Genomic DNA, 20229 nt, shown 5'->3' with positions numbered 1-20229 from the left:
GTGGGTGTTTATGTGTGCCTGTGTTAGCGCTTCAGTGACCGAATACATTTTCATGTGTGTATGTGAATGTTTATGTTGTGTATGTTGTGCAGTTTGTGCATCAGTATTGACTGTTTCAGTGTGTGTATGTTGTGCAGTTTGTGCATCAGTTGTGTCTGTTTCAGTGTGTGTATGTTGTTCAGTTTGTGCATCAGTATTGACTGTTTTGGTGTGTATGTGTTGTGCAGTTTGTGCATCAGTTATGACTGTTTTGGTGTGTACACACACAGAAAAAAATTATTAACATCCCGCAGAGCAATGTGGTTGTTGTATATCTTCTCATAGCCATACTGGTCATGTTTAATGGACACAATATGTTTTTATAATGCTTGGTTGGTCCAAACATACCAAGAGGGTATTTCAACATATTAAAACTATTGAAAAACCTTGTGAAGGAAGGAATGTTCTTTATTTTCTTAGAATAGAGAATACATGTAATGAGAGGGAAAGAGAAACAGAGAGAGAAGGATACATTTTTCTCTGTGGGTAAAGGATTAGCATTTGATCACTCATGTTCTCTGTCTCCCTCTCTTTCCGCCCACCTACCTACCCACCTACCTGCCTGCCTGCCTGCCTGCCTGCCTGCCCACCTGCCTGCCTGCCTGCCTGCCTGCCTGCCTGCCTGCCTGCCTGCCTGCCTGCCTGCCTGCCCACCCTGCCCACCTGCCTGCCACCCTGCCACTGCCTGCCTGCCTGCCTGCCTGCCTGCCTGCCCACCTGCCTGCCTGCCCACCTGCCTGCCTGCCTGCCTACCTGCCTGCCCACCTACCTGCCCACCTACCTACCTACCTACCTACCTACCTACCTACTTACCTACCTACCTACCTCTCTCTCTCTTTTCTTTCTTTCTCTCCTCTCTATGCATTTCCTTCTTTCTTTTTCTCTTTCTCTCTACTTGCTATGTTACCGTAGTTTCCCGTTCCCCAGCACTTTCTCTGGATCACCTGTAACACACCGTTGACCTGCTTCTTTGAAGAATATTTGTACTTGGACAGATCCACAGGTGTTTTGGCCCTGTTCGAGACCAAGAGTAGGGTCAAGTTGCCCCTAGACACTGATCTTTAGTATCTTCTGGTATTTATTTTTTCATCATCATGGTGATTTTCCATTTTGCATTATCATGATGTGACCGGTGACAGTCTTTCATGTTGAAAGTCCAACATCTTAAACTTGACTGCTGACATGCAAAACATTTTGGGACTGTATCAAAAGTGGACTAATGAAACAAATACCAAAATGTAGATTTGGAGTGGATTTTCGTTTACAGTTATGTTTGGTGGAGGGGAAGCTGATCCTAGATCTGTAACTTCACCCGGGAGTGTTAGAGACCAGAATGCCAGATGTCAGCAAACACAGGATTGAGTAATGTCACTAAATGAGAAACCAACTGTGTACTTAGTGTGTCAATCTACTGTCATACTTAGTGTGTCACTCTGGAAGACATCTGAGATGCAACCAGTTCCAAAGGCGGAGCTGAATTACTATCGTCCTGTGGCGTTAACATCAGTCGTTGTGAGCATTTGATAGTCACACGTCTCAGGTCTCATAAAGACAGAGCCCTTGACCCAATGCAGTTTGCATTCAGGAAGAACAGACCAGTGGAGAATGAAATCCTGACGGTGTTGCACAGTGCCGTGACACACCTGGAGAGGCCTCACTCTTATATGCACATCCTTTTCCTGGACTTCTCCTTTGCTTTTAACTGCATGCAGCCTCACCTTGTCTGTGACAAACTCTCCCAACAGGCAGGTGGACCCCACAAGGTAAGACCCTAGCCTTTACCACCCAGGCAGGTGGACCCCACAAGGTAAGACCCTAGCCTTTACCACCCAGGTGGGTGGACCCCACAAGGTAAGACCCTAGCCTTACCACCCAGGCAGGTGGACCACCACCTGGTGGACCCCAACCTTACCACCCAGGTAGGTGGACCCCAGCCTTACCACCCAGGCAGGTGGACCACCACCTGGTGGACCCTAGCCTTACCACCCAGGCAGGTGGACCACCACCTGGTGGACCGCAACCGTACCACCCAGGTGGGTGGATCACCACCTGGTGGACCCCAACCCTACCACCCAGGCAGGTGGACCACCACCTGGTGGACCCCAACCTTACCACCCAGGCGGGTGGACCACCACCTGGTGGACCCCAGCCTTACCGCCCAGGCAGGTGGACCCCACAAGGTAAGATCCGAGCCTTACCACCCAGGTGGGTGGACCACCACCTGGTGGACCCCAGCCTTACCACCCAGGCAGGTGGACCCCAACCTTGCCACCCAGGGGGGTGGTTCACCACCTGGTGGACCCCAACCTTACCACCCAGGTGGGTGGACCACCACCTGGTGGACCCTAGCCTTACCTTGTGGATGCTGGACTTCCTGCTGAACAGGGGGCTGTCACGTTACATCATCCCTATCTTACATCCCTATCTTACACCATCCCCATCTCTATCCACAATGCCCTAGCAGAACTTACACCATCCCCATCTCTATCCACAATGTCCTAGCAGAACTTACACCATCCCTATCCCTATTCACAATGTCCTAGCAGAACTTACACCATCCCTATCCAAAATGTCCTAGCATAACTTACATCATCCCTATCCAAAATGTCCTAGCATAACTTACATCATCCCTATCCGCAATGTCCTAGCAGAACTTACACCATCCCTATCCACAATGTCCTAGCAGAACTTACACCATCCCCATCCCTATCCAAAATGTCCTAGCATAACTTACATCATCCCTATCCAAAATGTCCTAGCAGAACTTACACCATCCCTATCCACAATGTCCTAGCAGAACTTACATCATCCCTATCCCTATTCATAATGTCCTAGCAGAACTTCCCTATCCACAATGTCCTAGCAGAACTTACACCATCCCTATCCACAATGTCCTAGCAGAACTTACACCATCCCTATCCACAATGTCCTAGCAGAACTTACACCATCCCTATCCACAATGTCCTAGCAGAACTTACACCATCCCTATCCACATATGTCCTAGCAGAACTTACACCATCCCTATCCACAATGTCCTAGCAGAACTTACACCATCCCTATCCACAATGTCCTAGCAGAACTTACACCATCCCCATCTCTATCCACAATGTCCTAGCAGAACTTACACCATCCCTATCCACAATGTCCTAGCAGAACTTACACCATCCCTCTCTATCCACAATGTCCTAGCAGAACTTACACCATCCCTATCCACAATGTCCTAGCAGAACTTACACCATCCCTATCCATTCAAATGTCCTAGCAGAACTTACACCATCCCTATCCATTCATAATGTCCTAGCAGAACTTACACCATCCCCATCTCTATCCACAATGTCCTAGCAGAACTTACACCATCCCTATCCACAATGTCCTAGCAGAACTTACACCATCCCTATCCACAATGTCCTAGCAGAACTTACACCATCCCCCTATCCACAATGCCCTAGCAGAACGTACACCATCCCTATCCACAATGTCCTAGCAGAACTTACACCATCCCCATCCCTATCCACAATGCCCTAGCAGAACTTACACCATCCCTATCCACAATGTCCTAGCAGAACTTACACCATCCCCATCTCTATCCACAATGTCCTAGCAGAACTTACACCATCCCTATCCCTATTCAATGTCCTAGCAGAACTTACACCATCCCTATCCATTCAATGTCCTAGCAGAACTTACACCATCCCTCCCTATTCACAATGTCCTAGCAGAACTTACACCATCCCTATCCACAATGTCCTAGCAGAACTTACACCATCCCTATCCACAATGTCCTAGCAGAACTTACACCATCCCTATCCACAATGTCCTAGCATAACTTACACCATCCATATCCCTATCCACAATGTCCTAGCAGAACTTACACCATCCCTATCCACAATGTCCTAGCAGAACTTACACCATCCCCATCTCTATCCACAATGTCCTAGCAGAACTTACACCATCCCTATCCATTCAAATGTCCTAGCAGAACTTACACCATCCCTATCCACAATGTCCTAGCAGAACTTACACCATCCCTATCCACAATGTCCTAGCAGAACTTACACCATCCCTATCCACAATGTCCTAGCAGAACTTACACCATCCCCCACAATGTCCTAGCAGAACTTACACCATCTCTATCCACAATGTCCTAGCAGAACTTACACCATCCCCATCTCTATCCACAATGTCCTAGCATAACTTACACCATCTCTATCCACAATGTCCTAGCAGAACTTACACCATCCCCATCTCTATCCACAATGTCCTAGCAGAACTTACACCATCCCTATCCACAATGTCCTAGCAGAACTTACACCATCCCTATCCACAATGTCATCCCATCTCTATCCACAATGTCCTAGCAGAACTTACACCATCCCCATCTCTATCCACAATGTCCTAGCATAACTTACACCATCCATATCCCAATGTCCTAGCAGAACTTACACTATCCCTATCCACAATGTCCTAGCAGAACTTACACCATCCATATCCACCACAATGCCCTAGCAGAACTTACACCATCCCTATCCACAATGTCCTAGCAGAACTTACACCATCCCCATCTCTATCCACAATGTCCTAGCAGAACTTACACCATCCCTATCCATTCAAATGTCCTAGCAGAACTTACACCATCCCTATCCCTATTCAATGTCCTAGCAGAACTTACACCATCCCTATCCCTATTCACAATGTCCTAGCAGAACTTACACCATCCCTATCCATTCAAATGTCCTAGCAGAACTTACACCATCCCTATCCATTCAAATGTCCTAGCAGAACTTACACCATCCCTATCCACAATGTCCTCAGAACTTACACATCCCTATCCACAATGTCCTCAGCAGAACTTACACCATCCCTATCCACAATGTCCTAGCAGAACTTACACCATCCCTATCCACAATGTCCTAGCAGAACTTACACCATCTCTATACACAATGTCCTAGCAGAACTTACACCATCCCCATCTCTATCCACAATGTCCTAGCATAACTTACACCATCCATATCCACAATGTCCTAGCAGAACTTACACCATCCATATCCACAATGTCCTAGCAGAACTTACACCATCCATATCCCTATCCACAATGCCCTAGCAGAACTTACACCATCCCTATCCACAATGCCCTAGCAGAACTTACACCATCCCCATCTCTATCCACAATGTCCTAGCATAACGTACACCATCCCTATCCACAATGTCCTAGCAGAACTTACACCATCCCCATCTCTATCCACAATGTCCTAGCAGAACTTACACCATCCCTATCCACAATGTCCTAGCAGAACTTACACCATCCCTATCCACAATGTCCTAGCAGAACTTACACCATCCCCATCTCTATCCACAATGTCCTAGCATAACTTACACCATCCCTATCCACAATGTCCTAGCAGAACTTACACCATCCCTATCCACAATGTCCTAGCAGAACTTACACCATCCCTATCCACAATGTCCTAGCAGAACTTACACCATCCCTATCCACAATGTCCTTGCAGAACTTACACCATCCCTATCCACAATGTCCTAGCAGAACTTACACCATCTCCCATCTCTATCCACAATGTCCTAGCAGAACTTACACTATCCCCATCCCTATCCACAATGTCCTAGCAGAATTTACACCATCTCTATCCACAATGTCCTTGCAGAACTTACACTATCCCCATCCCTATCCACAATGTCCAAGCATAACTTACACCATCCCCATCTCTATCCACAATGTCCTAGCACAGCACACTATATTTTAATGCCAACACCCAGAACATGAATAAAAATACCAACAACATCTGTCATGTAGAGAGTGTGTTGACTTTATGTTTCTGGCCTGGTACGCTGGACTGTCAGTGGCTAATATGGGTATCCTCAGGAAGACTGTATAACTGGGGTCCAAGCTCTGTGTATTGCACAATGGGCTCCCTCTATGATAGACAGGACAAGCACGTCATAAATGACCCCATCCTACCCAATGTTCTGATGCCCTAGCAGGAATAATAGGTTCAGCAAGAATAGGAACAGGACAAGTTTAATTCCATCAGCCATCAGGCTGCTGAACAGTGAGACATAGGACAGATCCCATATCCACAGATGTAGGCTGCTGAACAGTGAGACATAGGACAGATGTAGGAAAATGAACAGTGGGACATAGGACAGAAGTTGGCTGCTGAACAGTGGGACATAGGACAGATGATGGCCAACAGTGGGACATAGGACAGATGTAGGATGCTGAACAGTGAGACATAGGACACATGTAGGATGCTGAACAGTGGGACATAGGACAGATGTAGGATGCTGAACAGTGAGACATAGGACAGATGTAGGATGCTGAACAGTGGGACATAGGACATATGAAGGCTGCTGAACAGGGGACATAGGTCAGATGTAGGATGTTGAAAAGTGAGACATAGGACAGATGTAGAATGCTGAACAGTGGGACTAGGACAGAACTGAACATGAGACATCCCAGATATAGGACACAGTGGGACATAGGACAGATTAGGCTTAACAGTGGGACAACAGATATAGGCTGCCAGAATATAGAAGATGTAAAACAGTGAGACAGAGGACAGATGTAGGATGCTGAACAGTGAGACTGTCTGAACAGTGAGACATAGGACAGATGTAGGATGCTGGACTAGTGGGACATAGGACAGATTAGGATGCTGAACAGTGAGACAGAGGACAGATGTAGGATGCTGAACAGTGAGACATAGGTCAGATGTAGGATGCTGAACAGTGGACATAGGACAGAGGTAGGATGCTGAATAGTGAGACATAGGACAGATGTAGGATGCTGAACAGGGGACATAGGACTGTATAACAGTGAGACATAGGACAGATGTAGGATGCCAAGATCTGTAGGATGCTGAACAGTGAGACAGGAAATATGGATGCTGAACAGTGAGACATAGGACAGATATGATGCTGAACAGGTACAAGGACAGATGCAGGATGCTGAACAGTGGGACATAGAATCAGATGTAGGATGTTGAAAAGTGAGACAATGGACCCAGATGAAGGCTGCTGAACAGTGGGACAACAGATCTGCTGAACAGTGAGACATAGGACAGATGTTGCTGAACAGTGAGACATAGGGCAGATGTAGGATGCTGGCAGTGGGACATAGGACAGATGTAGGATGCTGAACAGTGAGACAGAGGACAGATGTAGGATACTGAACAGTGAGACATAGACAGATGTAGGATGCTGGACAGTGGGACAAGGACAGGTAGGATGCTGAACAGTGAGACAGAGGACAGATGTAGGAAACAGTGAGACAGGTGGTACTGAACAGTGGGACATAGGACAGAGGTAGGATGCTGAATAGTGAGACATAGGACAGATGTAGGATGCTGAACAGTGGGACATAGGACAGATGTAAGATTCTGAACAGTGAGACATAGGACAGATGTAGGATGCTGAACAGGTAGACAAAGGACAGATGGGATGCTGAACAGGAGACAGAAATATGTAGGATGCTGAACAGTGAGACATAGGAGACAACAGGTAGACAAAGACAGATGTAGGATGCTGAACAGTGAGACATAGGAAATATGTAGGATGCTGAACAGTGAGACGTGGACAGATGTAGGATGCTGAACAGGTAGACAAAGGACAGATGTAGGATGCTGAATAGTGAGACATAGGACAGATGTGGGATTCTGAACAGTGAGACAAAGGACAGATGTAGGATGCTGAACAGTGGGACATAGGACAGATGTAGGATGCTGAACAGTGGGACATGGACAGACGTGGATGCTGAACAGTGGGACATAGGTCAGATGTAGGATGCTGAACAGTGAGACATAGGACAGATGTAGGATGCTGAACAGTGGGACATAGAATCAGTGGGATGCTGAACAGTGAGACATAGGACAGATGTAGGCTGCTGAACAGTGGGACATAAGACAGATGTAGGATGCTGAACAGTGGGACATAGGACAGACGTAGGATGCTGAACAGTGGGACATAGGACAGATGTAGGATGCTGAACAGTGAGACAGAGGACAGACGTCGGCACAATACATGGTCGGACAGTAGCCTGCAGAGACTGAATATGTGAAAACGTAAATGTGTGACTTGTGTGCTTTCCAGTGTTTCTGTACTGCATGTAATATATTGTGTTGTGTTAGTGTATTTGTATGCTGACGTCATGAAATGAATGTAACTGGACAATGAAGTATATCGTATCGTATACATTATACACTATGCTATGGTATAATACACAGCAAGATCAGCTCAGTATATGTACTTCTTAAATAACTGAGGTATCATTCACTTTTACTGATAAGAAAAGGGTGACCAACTACACCCTATTTCATAATCACACAGCATTGACATCCGGGGCTTGACACACGCACGCACGCACGCACGCACGCACGCACGCACGCACGCACGCACGCACGCACACACACACACACACACACACACACACACACACACACACACACACACACACACACACACACACACACACACACACACACACACACACACACACACACAGCCTATAATCAAACATTCACCTGAGTACCATTTGAGGAAGGCCTGATAAGGTAGCAGAGGAAGTGGCAAACAGTCTACACCCTTCTCTGCATTCCTACAGTACCGTGGCCCTGTCAGAGCAGTCCAGACTTTACAGGGGATCACATACAGGAGTATCAGATACAGGAGGATCGCATACAGGAAGAGGAGAGGAAGAGAAGAAGCCAGAAGCCTGAAGAGACTGACAGAGAGTGTCAGAGAGAGGTGTGACAAGTAGAGAAAAACTTGTTTTTGAGTCAAGTCAAGGAGAGGAGGCAGGGGGAGCTCAGAGAGAGAGAGCTGTCCAAAGAAGTGGAAGAGAGATCAAACTGCCAAGAGATCAACAGTGAAAAAAAACTTGGTGAGAAAACAAAAAATCTACAAGACATCTACAATCAGTTTGAGTAGGTTAAAAGGTACAACCTCCGTACAGTACTGTACTCGACAGCCGGATTTGACCAGAACTAGCATCGCCATGGTGACCCTGGACACGCGGACCCTGACGGTGCCCGTGGGCATCGTGAGAATGCTGGAGGTGGTCCTCACCTGTATCTCCTTCAGCCTGGTGGCCTCGGTGGGTCACTTCGGCTCATCCTACTGGGCCTGGTGCATGTTCACCTGGGTCTTCTGTTGCTTAGTCACCCTCCTCATCCTCATAATGGAGTTCACCACCCTCCATGCCCGGGTGCCCATCTCCTGGGACGACTTCACCACCGCCTTTGCCATGCTGTCCACGCTCATGGTGGGTAACGTCCACGGCGTCTTTTGTCTTTGGGTTAGACTATAAGGGGTAGAATCCAGATAACATACCTACATATTAGTGTCAATGTGTGACAGTTACATTTGAGACAAAATAAGCATTGAAAACTAGATTAGAGATGGATGTGTGTAGTTTACTTTTGTGTAAATTGTAAATCAATTTAAAAGGCGATTTTTGGGAAATTACCCATCAATCTTCCCTGCCATAGATTAGACTTCTGTTCGAGGAGGTGTACTTGTACATCACACTGCTTCATGCTTCCGAAACAGGAGTTAGGTTCCAGCACCTACGGGCCGTTCTGGCCGAGATAAGGCTACTTACTTTTTTCTAAATATATTTAGCCCTTATATAGTGAGTATCAGCCCTGGACCTTGATCAGACAGTTGTTGTTATCATACGGTACATGAAGTGGTTAAATGAAACATACAATATTTTAGTACCACTTAGAGTTGTTGGTCGATCCAACAATGGCAGCAATCGCTAGTCGTGTGCATACATTTACTCTCACACTAATTGCGAATGAACTTATACTGAGACATAGACGCCAGCAGATACTGATGTAGTAATAGTCATTTCTAATTGCTAATTCCACTGAACTAGAACAAGTTATTGATCAAAGTGATGATCTCATCTTCAGTATGTCACAACAGCAAGGCAGCTAATCTATCTTTTTCTCTAGTGTACTCCATATATCACCTCTAGTCAGATCAGTGAGAAAATTGGATAAATGCAATTAAAGGAAAGGCTTTAACCATTAATAAGGTGTGCGTTGGAGTTCCTGTAGCTTTGCCAATATTTTGGAATGGTTTATTGAGTAGGAGCTACATTGGTAGTAGATTAAGTAGAAGTATCAGGTGATACGCATAGAACTTTGACAACTTTAATGAGTCAATTAAGTCCACTGACATTCCATGTTATTGTCTTCAAACTTTGATGTTGTTTATTCAATTCCATTGCTGTTATTCATCCACCATCATCATCTATTGTCTTGGGCTTTAACAGGTGCTGGCTGCCTCCATCATCTACCCCACCTTCTTCACGTGTGTCTCCTGCGGGAAGCAGATCGCCGCCACCGTCATTTCCTGTCTGGCCTTCCTCTTGTACGCCACGGAGGTGGGCCTGATCCGGGCCAAACCCGGCGAGATCAGCGGCTTCCTCTCCACCGTCCCGGGCCTCCTCAAGGTCCTCGAGGCCTTCGTGGCCTGCATCATCTTCATCTCTCTGGACCATGGTTCCTACTCGCGGTTCCCAGGGCTCCAGTGGTGCGTGGCGGTCTATTCGCTATGTTTCATCTTCGCCCTCATCATCATCCTCTTTACTATCTGCCGCCTGCTGTCGCTCTTCCCGTTCCCGTTCGACAAGGTGCTGACGGGCTACAACGTGCTGGCCGTGCTGATGTACATGACGTGCGTGGTGATATGGCCTCTCTATAGCTTCCAGAACAACCACAGCAGACCCAACGGGTGTGGCCGCAACTGCTACTGGGATAACCAGGTTGTAGTGGCGTTCATGACCTGTTTCAACCTTGTGGTTTACATTGTGGACACGGTCTACTCTTTCAGGCTGGTGTTCTTCGTCACCCCGGCTTAGGACAAAGGTCAAAGGTCACCCACCTTACCCAACCTGAGAACTGTCCCCGAAACACCTTGCCGGATCTTAAACAATAGACTGAACTTTGCTTTTGTATGAATACAGCAAAATGTAACCATGCTGTTTTTTTGGAACACTAATTGGTATTGGGAGAACGTCTCTGTATGGTGGATAATAACCGTTTTACTGGGAAAGATTACATTGTGAATGATAATGCTTCTTCATTGAAAAAATGGGGTTATAGTACTGCTAGCAATTCACAAACCATGAGGTGGATAAGAATGTTCTGAATGCTTGGATCCGTGCGTAGATTCAATGTATATTTTGTCTTCCCGTCTTTAAAATACACAAGGAACTCTGCAGTGCGCCCTACGCAGTCCACATGGGCTGTAATCAAAGTGAATAGAAAGATCAAAGAGCTGTTCTTGATATGTTCATTTTATTCTCATATTCTGTTCTCCATTTCATCTCTGTCTCTCTGGCCTTGATTCAATCAGTTCAGCGTTAACCCCCGATAACCCACAACTGCATAGCAGATCATTGGTTTTACTGATTTCACAGCTCCAACGATGTTACACCTTTGTCATGGCCCAAATAAAAACAGATCTGCTATGCAGTTGTCGGCTATCACATCTCTCTCTCTCTCTCTCTCTCTCTCTCTCTCTCTCTCTCTCTCTCTCTCTCTCTCTCTCTCTCTCTCTCTCTCTCTCTCTCTCTCTCTCTCTCTCTCTCTCTCTCTCTCTAATCCTGACAAACATGCAATCCAGACAGATATGACAGAATTCAGTTAAATAAGTAAATAAGTAAAACACAACTATTGACATTTAGCTGACGTGTCCAAATTGTTTTAATAATGTTATATAACAATAAAATAAAGAAAACATTTGCTTAACACCTATTCTCTTTCTACAACACTGTTAAAGGACATTGAGCAACGCTCCCTCCCTCTCCCTATTTGCTAGGGTGTGTCTGCTATGAGAGGCCCATTGGATGAAATGGCATGGGATGTCGAAGTCCAGCCCAGGGCTTTGCTTTCATGTCTCTTTCTGAGTGCGGCGGGGAAGCCGACAGCGAGATAAGTCTCAACCACACTCCGCTCCGTCCCACCTGGATGACATCACTCTCTTACACAGGCAGCATCTGAATCCCTCACGGACTGGCTTACCACAGATTCGATTTGATAGGGAACATATTGGGCCATTCTGAGGCTGCTAAACGAATTATAATTTCTAAAAAGACAGCAGAATAATTGTGGTTGGTGATCTGTTTATGGTAATGATGTCAAGGTCTCTCATGCCCACACTTTGTTTTGTGATACATATGGCAGGGGTTATTCCTTTCTTCATGAGAGAAATTAAGTTAAGTGACGAATGAAGAATCAATGTTCCAAAACAGAAGCCAACAGAATGATGGAGGTTCCTGATCTGATTATGGTAATGAAGTCAAGGTCTTTTATGTCCACATCTTTTCTTCTGTCTTGCAACCTTTGACAGGGATTATTGATTTGTTCAAAAGAGAAATGAAGTTATGTTGTTGCTGTCTCCTTGGCACAGATCAAGAGGGAGGTAAAAGTGAAAAATGGATGAGGCAGATATAGAGAGAGGGAGAAGTGAGAGTGGGAGAGAGAGAGAGGAGGGAGAGTGAGATAGAAGGAGAAGTATATAGAGAGAGGAGAAGGAGGAAGAATATGAGGGTGTATAACAGTGAGAGGGAGTTAGGCAATGCACTGACAATATTTAAAGGGATCATTGTCTTTCAGCTGAGACAGCTGCTGCTGTTGACACAACCATGCAATCTCCATAGACAAACATTGGCAGTAGAGTCAATTAATCAAAACAATTGTACATCTCGGTCATTTTTCATTATTGTGTTAAACTGCCCTAGTGGCACCAGTGAATCCAAATGTAATACATTTTGTAAATGATTCCAAAAATCTAGAGTGTTACATTCAAAGTTGGTATGGTACACTCTGAACTGGGTCAGTAGTATGCATATAAGTAAGTAAGCATTTCACAGTAAGGTCTACACTTGTTGTATTCGGCTCATGTGACAAATAAAGTTTGATTTGATATCATATTATCTTTATCAACCAGAACATTATTCGATTTCCATTTTCAGTGGAAACAGAATAGTTCCTCTACAAATCCTTTGCCTACCACTCCTCCCCCTTCCCTCCATCTCTTTCTCTCCCTTTCTCAAGAACATGGATGAGGATATTAGTCAATAGCCATCAAGTGTCAAAAAAGAGCTTAAGTCAAGTTAGGAACATTAAACTGAACAAACGTGAGGTTACTTCGCAAGAATGGGTTTCCCTGGTTGGGGGATGTGCACTTGGACCAGAGCTGGGTGCAAATAGTATCAGAAATCTTTCAAATGCTGTAGTTGTGCTTGATTGAGCTTACCTGACACAATGGATCCAATAGAATAGTCTCAAAGGTGCAAACCCCACTGTCTTTCCAAGTAGACTCAATCAAATGCTCAAAGTATTTTAAAGATTTCAAATCTTACTTGAACCCAGGTCTGATATGGTCCCACTTCCAGGGATTAGGTCAGTATTGAAGTTTACCTTTGACAGAGACCAGAGTCCATCATGTGTGGCGTGGGGGAGCCAGATAAGACTGGACCGGCTTCCAATGAGTGCCTTGAGTCTGGGTCGTAAAACGTGCAATTAAGCCAAAAGAGGGCAGGATACACCATAGAAATAGAATGAACGGAACGGGCTTGGAACCTCTAAACTCATGGGTACACTCGCAAAGGCTGCCTGGTATTGTGATGTAATTATTTCCAAGGTAATTATTTCCAAGGTAATTATTTCCAAGGTAATTATTTCCAAGGTAATTATTTCCAAGAATGTTCATTGAAATGTTTTTTTTATTGAACCTTTATTTAACCAGGCAAGTCAGTTAAGAACAAATTCACAATGACGGCCTAGGAACAGTGGGTTAACTGCCTTGTTCAGGGGCAGAACGACAGATTTTTACCTTGTCACCTCGGGAATTTGATCTACCAACCTTTCGGTTATAGGTTTAGCATTGAAAACATGACCAGCGGTCAGGAAATCATGTTATAAAGTGGCTGTAGACAACTTTAAAAACGTTTAAATGAATAAAATGACAGTAAAACAGTTAATCTATTTGTTTGCTGAGTAATAGTCTGAAATTCACCTCCGTTGTATTTATTTTCTCCTTTGATGGTGAACTTTCTGTACTGCTACCATTCTCTCCCCAGTCATTTTCATTCAGGCGCTGGTGCAATGAATTTGTTTATTTTAGAATGCTTTTGCATTTAATTATTAAGCTATTCTAACCTCTGTTATCTTCAACCTAGCCTATGGGTACACTCGCAATGGCCGCAATCATTGACATGAATGAGGAAGCCCGTTCTATTCACTCTATTTCTATGGGCTACACACCATCATAAACACAGGAGGAGTTTGGCTCGACACAGGCATGCTCTGGTCTCCACAGCATGGGGAAGGAGACTTGGATAAGGCAGGAATGAGAGAAGGTCTTACCTCCCTTGGAATTGTAGTGCTTTACTGGAAGGTCCTTAGTCGGCAGGGGAATGCACAGAGAGACAAAGACGGTAGGAGAGGGAGGGGGAGTGGAGATGTCAATGTGACACATTGGAGAAACGAAAGTGACACAGCAGAAAATTACTGGGTGAGCTTCCATGAAGAGGAGAATGTAAGTCTTTAAGAGGCAACAGTAAATGAACACAGTTAATTGAATCAGTGATTCATTCAATTGTGAAAAATGTGCATTTGGTAAAAGAGAGCAAAGGAGAGAGACAGAAAGAAGAACATTAGCCAGAAGAAAGAGAGAGGAAAACAAAAGTCAAGGAACCCTTGGTGAGTGAACAGTCACCCAGTCCCTAGATAGATCCTTCAACAGTATCTCATCATGGTGAACCTGGACCTGAGGTCTCTCACCCTGCCGGTGGGCATCATCCGTATGTTGGAGGTGGTCCTCACCTGTATCACCTTCAGTCTGGTGGCCTCGGCAGGCCATGTGCTCTCCACACACTGGGACTGGTGCATGTTCACCTGGTGCTTCTGCTGCTTCTTCTCCCTCTTCATCCTCATCATGGAGTTCACCCGCTTCAGCGCCAAGGTGGGGGATGTTTACTGTCTGGATTTGATGGAATAGATTGGTGGGAGGGGAATTTGTGGCTCACGTGTATCGTAGCTTATGTGTATCTGTCTTATATATTTCTAATGTCTATTTCTATTGTAAAGCAGTAGTAGCAGTTGCACGTTTTTCAGGAAAACATATTTTTCAGGAAAACTCTTGGCCCTAGACATAACCTTTCCTCACATCTCCCCTCCTCATCATCTCAAGGTGCCCATCTCCTGGGATGACTTCACCACGGCCTTCGCCGTGCTGGCCGCACTAATGTGTTTCACCTCCTCCGTCATCTACCCCACCTTCTTCACCTGCCCCACCTGCTACCGCCAGATTGCCGCCACCGTCAGCTCCCTACTCTGTTTCGGAGTGTACGTCGGCGAGGTGGTGCTGGCCCGCCTCCGGCCCAGTGGTGAGATCAGTGGCTTCCTGTCCACTGTCCCGGGCCTCCTCAAGATCCTGGAGACTCTGCTGGCCTGTATTATCTTCACGTCGCTGGATCCGGCAAGGTTTCTGTTTCATCCGGGACTGCAGTGGTGCGTGGCGGTTTATTCCCTCTGCTTCATCTTCTCACTCGTCATCATCTTCCTCACCGTCGGTCAGCTGCTGTCGCTCTTCCCCTTCTCGTTTGACAAACTGCTCACGGTCTATAATATCCTGGCCACCATGATGTACATGACTGCCACGGTCATCTGGCCGCTGTATAGTTTCGAGAACAACCCCCGGCCCGTTCCGTGTTCCCCCTGTCCCTGGGACAATCTGGTTGTGGTGACGTTCATGACCGTGATCAACCTAGTCATCTATATTTTGGATACGATCTACTCGATAAAGGTGGTCTTCTTCACATTGGATGAGGAATAGGCCAGATTCTCAGGAACCTTCACTCCAACTTTTCCAGAACCGGTCAATGACTGACACACTATCATATTGCAGAGGAGAAAATACTGTTTACTGAATAAGACACTCCAGCACGTTGGTCATCTTGATTCTCCACATATGGTTGAAAATATCCATTTCATTTCTAGAGAATGAAGAGTTTATTTTCAAATCAATGACTGAGAGCTTGGAAGAAGAACATTTGCAGAACGTTGAAAGGACATTTGTTGTTGTCTTTTGCTTCAGACATGTGGAAGATATTTAGTTATTCCTATAACACTGTAAATGAACTCTTATTGCAGATGAGGATTCTACAGGCAAGGACACACTGTTTATCACTTGTAGCTATTAAAGTGTGCAGTAGGAAGCTGAGTTAATGATTGATCGTATCGATTTCATAGAAATTAAAAACGACAAAACTTTGGATCCTGATGCAAATACAATATGAATGTCTAATTCCGTTGGGCCAAAGGCACTAGCAGCACTTTATATTCTGCCAATTGCAAAGGACTGTGATCTTATATTCATGTTGACCACTTCTTTCTTGGTTGTTAGACGTTCTCTTGTTGTACTGCTAGTTGGCTCACTAACTGCCAAATAGTTGATTACCTGCTGAAGTGCTATGTGGACTGCACACTAAAAACAAATGGTTCTACAGTATATAATGCCAATTAATAGTTATTTGGCTCATAACAATAGTGTATCCTATTTTGGTACTATATAGAACCCTTTTTGAAGGTTCTATAAAGAACCATGTTCACACGGTTATAAATGGAACTATTATGGTACTATAAAGAAACCTTTCCTAAGGTTCTAAAAATAACTTTAAAAAAGTTCTACATAGCACCAAAAAGGGTTCCGCTATCATTAAAACCCTTTTCGGTGCTATAAAGACCCCTTTTAATGGTTATTTATAGAACCTTTATGGCGAATGGTTATATTAAACTAAGAACCTTTCTCAATCTCAAAGGTTGTACAAAGTACCCTTTGAAGAACCAGAAAGAGATATTTATTCTGGTTAGACATATACTGTTAAAATTCCATAGGTGTTGTTGAATCAGGTGTGGTAGCTCTGGAACAGCTGGGGTTCTCTGAGGAGAGAATTGAGAACTGCTGGTTTAGGTATTTTTAAAAGACTGGAGTTGGAAGGGGACTCAACTCAAGAACTGATCTTTCATTATGATGTTGACCTTTTCTTACAAGCCCATAGAATAGGGAGAGGTAATCAGAGAAAAGTTTGTGTACAGGACAGGGGTCCTTCTCCATTGAAGTGTACCATCTTTCAGATGCAGACATAGGGTGCATTCAAAATGTCCAGTAGTGCACTATATAGGGAATAGGGTGCCATTTCGGAAGCATCCATAGACACTTCATTCTGTCTGCTTTTGAATGGGCTTGACGATTATATCCTCAAATTCATGAAAACACAGTCATGTAAGATATATAAAAACTGATATTCGTGTTTGTGGATTAATTTACTTCTGTTAGATGCTTTTCATTAACCTCTATGGGATCGGTGACCCACCCTCAGGATGGTTGAGTAAACGTGCGCTAATGTGATTAGCATGACATTGTAAGTAATAAGAACATTTCCCAGGACATAGACATATCTTATATGGGCTGAAAGCTTAAATTATTGTTAATCTAACTGCACTGTCAATTTACAGTAGCTATTACAGTGAAATAATACCATGCTATTGTTTGAGTGCACAGTTATGTACTTAGTAACAGTTATGTACTACTAAAAATGTATCAATAAACCAGTTAGGCACATTTGGGGCACATTTGGGCAGACTTGACACAACATTTTGAACAGTAATGCAATGGTTCATTGGATCAGTATAAAACTTTGCACATACACTGCTGCTGTCTAGTGGCCAAAATCTAAAGTGCGCCTGGACTCCTACGTGATATGATGGCCTTTCTATTGCATTTCAAAGTTGATGGGACAAAAAATAATAATTGAAAACTCATGTTTTTTCTTTGTATTATCTTTTACCAGATCTAATGTGTTATATTCTCCTAAATTAATTTCACATTACCACAAACTTCAAAGTGTTTCCTTTCAAATATGCATATCCTTGCTTCAGGTCCTGAGCTACAGGCAGTTAGATTTGGGTATGTCATTTTAGGCAAAAATGTAAAACAATTTACAAAATACTTGCATAGCGTATATCAATGATTGACAACCAAAATCTACTGCAACATGCTAACAATAGAGATGTGTGAATGATTAATGACACACATGAACCTTTGTTCCCTCTCAGCTCACTGTATGATTGAACCAGAGAGTGTGGGACAAGGGCTGTGGAACTCAAACAAATGTTTAGATATATATAGATTGTGTAAAATGTATCATTAAGAAAAGGGAATCATGTCAGTTCTTGTCATTGTCTATCTGCAACAGTCCTACTGGTTCACGTCATTCGTTACACTCCCTGGTGTGATCATGTTAATCATTACCCAAAGGTTGTGTTGATGTGGGTTGCTAGGCTGTGTTGCCATTTGTAGTTTATGACTCAATAACAATAGACCTACTGATAAACATAACCAACTTGAAAATAGCAGAAGTGATACTGTATTTTGCTCAATAAAAAAAGAAGTGACAGATTTCACAGTTGTAACTTCTGTCAGCTGAAGCGTGAGCTAAATACTGGCTCAATCACATGACTGAGAATAAAAAAATCAGACTCTCATTGTACTTCTGAAAAGTTTCATTAAGTTTGATGTATAAACCAGTCTGGAGCGAAGATAGATTTTGAATATATGTCATTAGAGAGAAAAGGGCTTGTCCTTGCAGCATTGTCTATTGTCAAATAAAAAATGATTTGTCATATGCACAGGATTCAGTGAAATGCTTGCAAGCTCTCCTGTCAGCTATTGTTGTTCTTCTGAATCGACAAAGACTGAGTTGTTTTCTGTTGTTGCTGTGTTTGAGCCGCTACAGTTAGTTTACATGCAAAATGTTGGGGAAGTGAGGTTTTGTGGTTTGTGCATAATGTGACTGACCGGACTCTACCGTGGATAATTTCTACAGAAGGCTACTCCGAATGACAAAGAGCAGGTAATAGTCCTAGGAAGTAAAAAGTTAGCAAAACTATGAGGTACTTAAGTTGGGACTAAAGACTTATGATTTATGGATACACTTCATTTCTCATAACTATGGACGCACTTTCAAGGTGCATAATTGGACATCAGATGTGCAAATAAAGTTGAACGTTTTTCAAAGAAAATGTTCACAGAATCCTTCTGTCTGGCTGGAAAAAAAAAGACATTTTTTACAGATCTATTTCTTTAGAAATGCGATCAAGTTCACAATACATGACAGTCAAACAACTGTGCCTGCAGCCAAGGACCAAGGGTCAGTGGCAGCCAATAAATGATGATATCATATAAATCAGACCTGCCTGCAGGCTATTTCAAGAAAGAAATTGAAACTAAATGTGGTGCCATATTTCCTCTGGCCTCTCTTTCCTCTTTTGGTCTGTCCTTTCTCTCCTTTCCGGTCTGTCTTTTCTCTCCTCTTCGGTCTGTCCTTTCTCTCCTCTTTGGTCTGTCCTTTCTCTCCTCTTTGATCTGTCCTTTCTCTCCTCTTTGGTCTGTCCTTTCTCTCCTCTTTGGTCTGTCCTTTCTCTCCCTCTTCGGTCTGTCCTCTCCTCTGTGATCTGTCCTTTCTCTCCTCTTTGATCTGTCCTTTCTCTCCTCTTTGGTCTGTCCTTTCTCTCCTCTTTGGTCTGTCCTTTCTCTCCTCTTTGGTCTGTCCTTTCTCTCCTTCTCCTCTTTGGTCTGTCCTTTCTCTCCTTCTCCTCTTTGGTCTGTCCTTTCTCTCCTTTCCGGTCTGTCCTTTCTTTCCTCTTCGGTCTGTCCTTTCTCTCCTCTTTGGTCTGTCCTTTCTCTCCTCTTCGTCTGTCCTTTCTCTCCTCTTTGGTCTGTCCTTTCTCTCCTTCTCCTCTTTGGTCTGTCCTTTCTCTCCTTCTCCTCTTTGGTCTGTCCTTTCTCTCCTTCTCCTCTTTGGTCTGTCCTTTCTCTCCTTTCCGGTCTGTCCTTTCTTTCCTCTTTGGTCTGTCCTTTCTCTCCTCTTCGGTCTGTCCTTTCTCTCCTCTTTGGTCTGTCCTTTCTCTCCTCTTTGGTCTGTCCTTTCTCTCCTCTTTGGTCTGTCCTTTCTCTCCTCTTTGGTCTGTCCTTTCTCTCCTCTTTGGTCTGTCCTTTCTTTCCTCTTCGGTCTGTCCTTTCTTTCCTCTTCAGTCTGTCCTTTCTCTCCTCTTTTCTCTCCTCTTTGGTTTGTCATTTCGCTCCTCTTTGGTCCTG

The 20229-nt window shown here is 44.3% G+C and overlaps 2 protein-coding genes across 2 annotated transcripts; both read left to right on the top strand.

Annotated features, from left to right (window-relative positions):
- Nucleotides 1-8599: 8599 nt before the first annotated feature.
- Nucleotides 8600-11636, top strand: LOC127927226 (myeloid-associated differentiation marker-like). Its single transcript, XM_052513246.1, has 2 exons — nucleotides 8600-9313; nucleotides 10334-11636. The coding sequence occupies exons 1-2, from the start codon at nucleotides 9047-9049 to the stop codon at nucleotides 10919-10921; spliced, it is 855 nt and encodes a 284-aa protein (XP_052369206.1). The 5' UTR covers nucleotides 8600-9046; the 3' UTR covers nucleotides 10922-11636.
- A 1916-nt stretch (nucleotides 11637-13552) lies between these two features.
- LOC118379762 (myeloid-associated differentiation marker homolog) lies at nucleotides 13553-16642 on the top strand. The gene is made up of 2 exons (XM_052513247.1): nucleotides 13553-15033; nucleotides 15262-16642. Exons 1-2 carry the CDS (start codon nucleotides 14824-14826, stop codon nucleotides 15904-15906), a joined length of 855 nt encoding a protein of 284 aa, XP_052369207.1. The 5' UTR covers nucleotides 13553-14823; the 3' UTR covers nucleotides 15907-16642.
- The last annotated feature ends 3587 nt before the right edge of the window (nucleotides 16643-20229 follow it).

Source organism: Oncorhynchus keta, unplaced genomic scaffold (genome assembly GCF_023373465.1).
Source record: "Oncorhynchus keta strain PuntledgeMale-10-30-2019 unplaced genomic scaffold, Oket_V2 Un_contig_9955_pilon_pilon, whole genome shotgun sequence".
NCBI classification, from domain to species: domain Eukaryota; kingdom Metazoa; phylum Chordata; class Actinopteri; order Salmoniformes; family Salmonidae; genus Oncorhynchus; species Oncorhynchus keta.
Note: the sequence above shows the minus strand (reverse complement) of the source record. Positions and strands in the feature narration are given on the sequence as shown.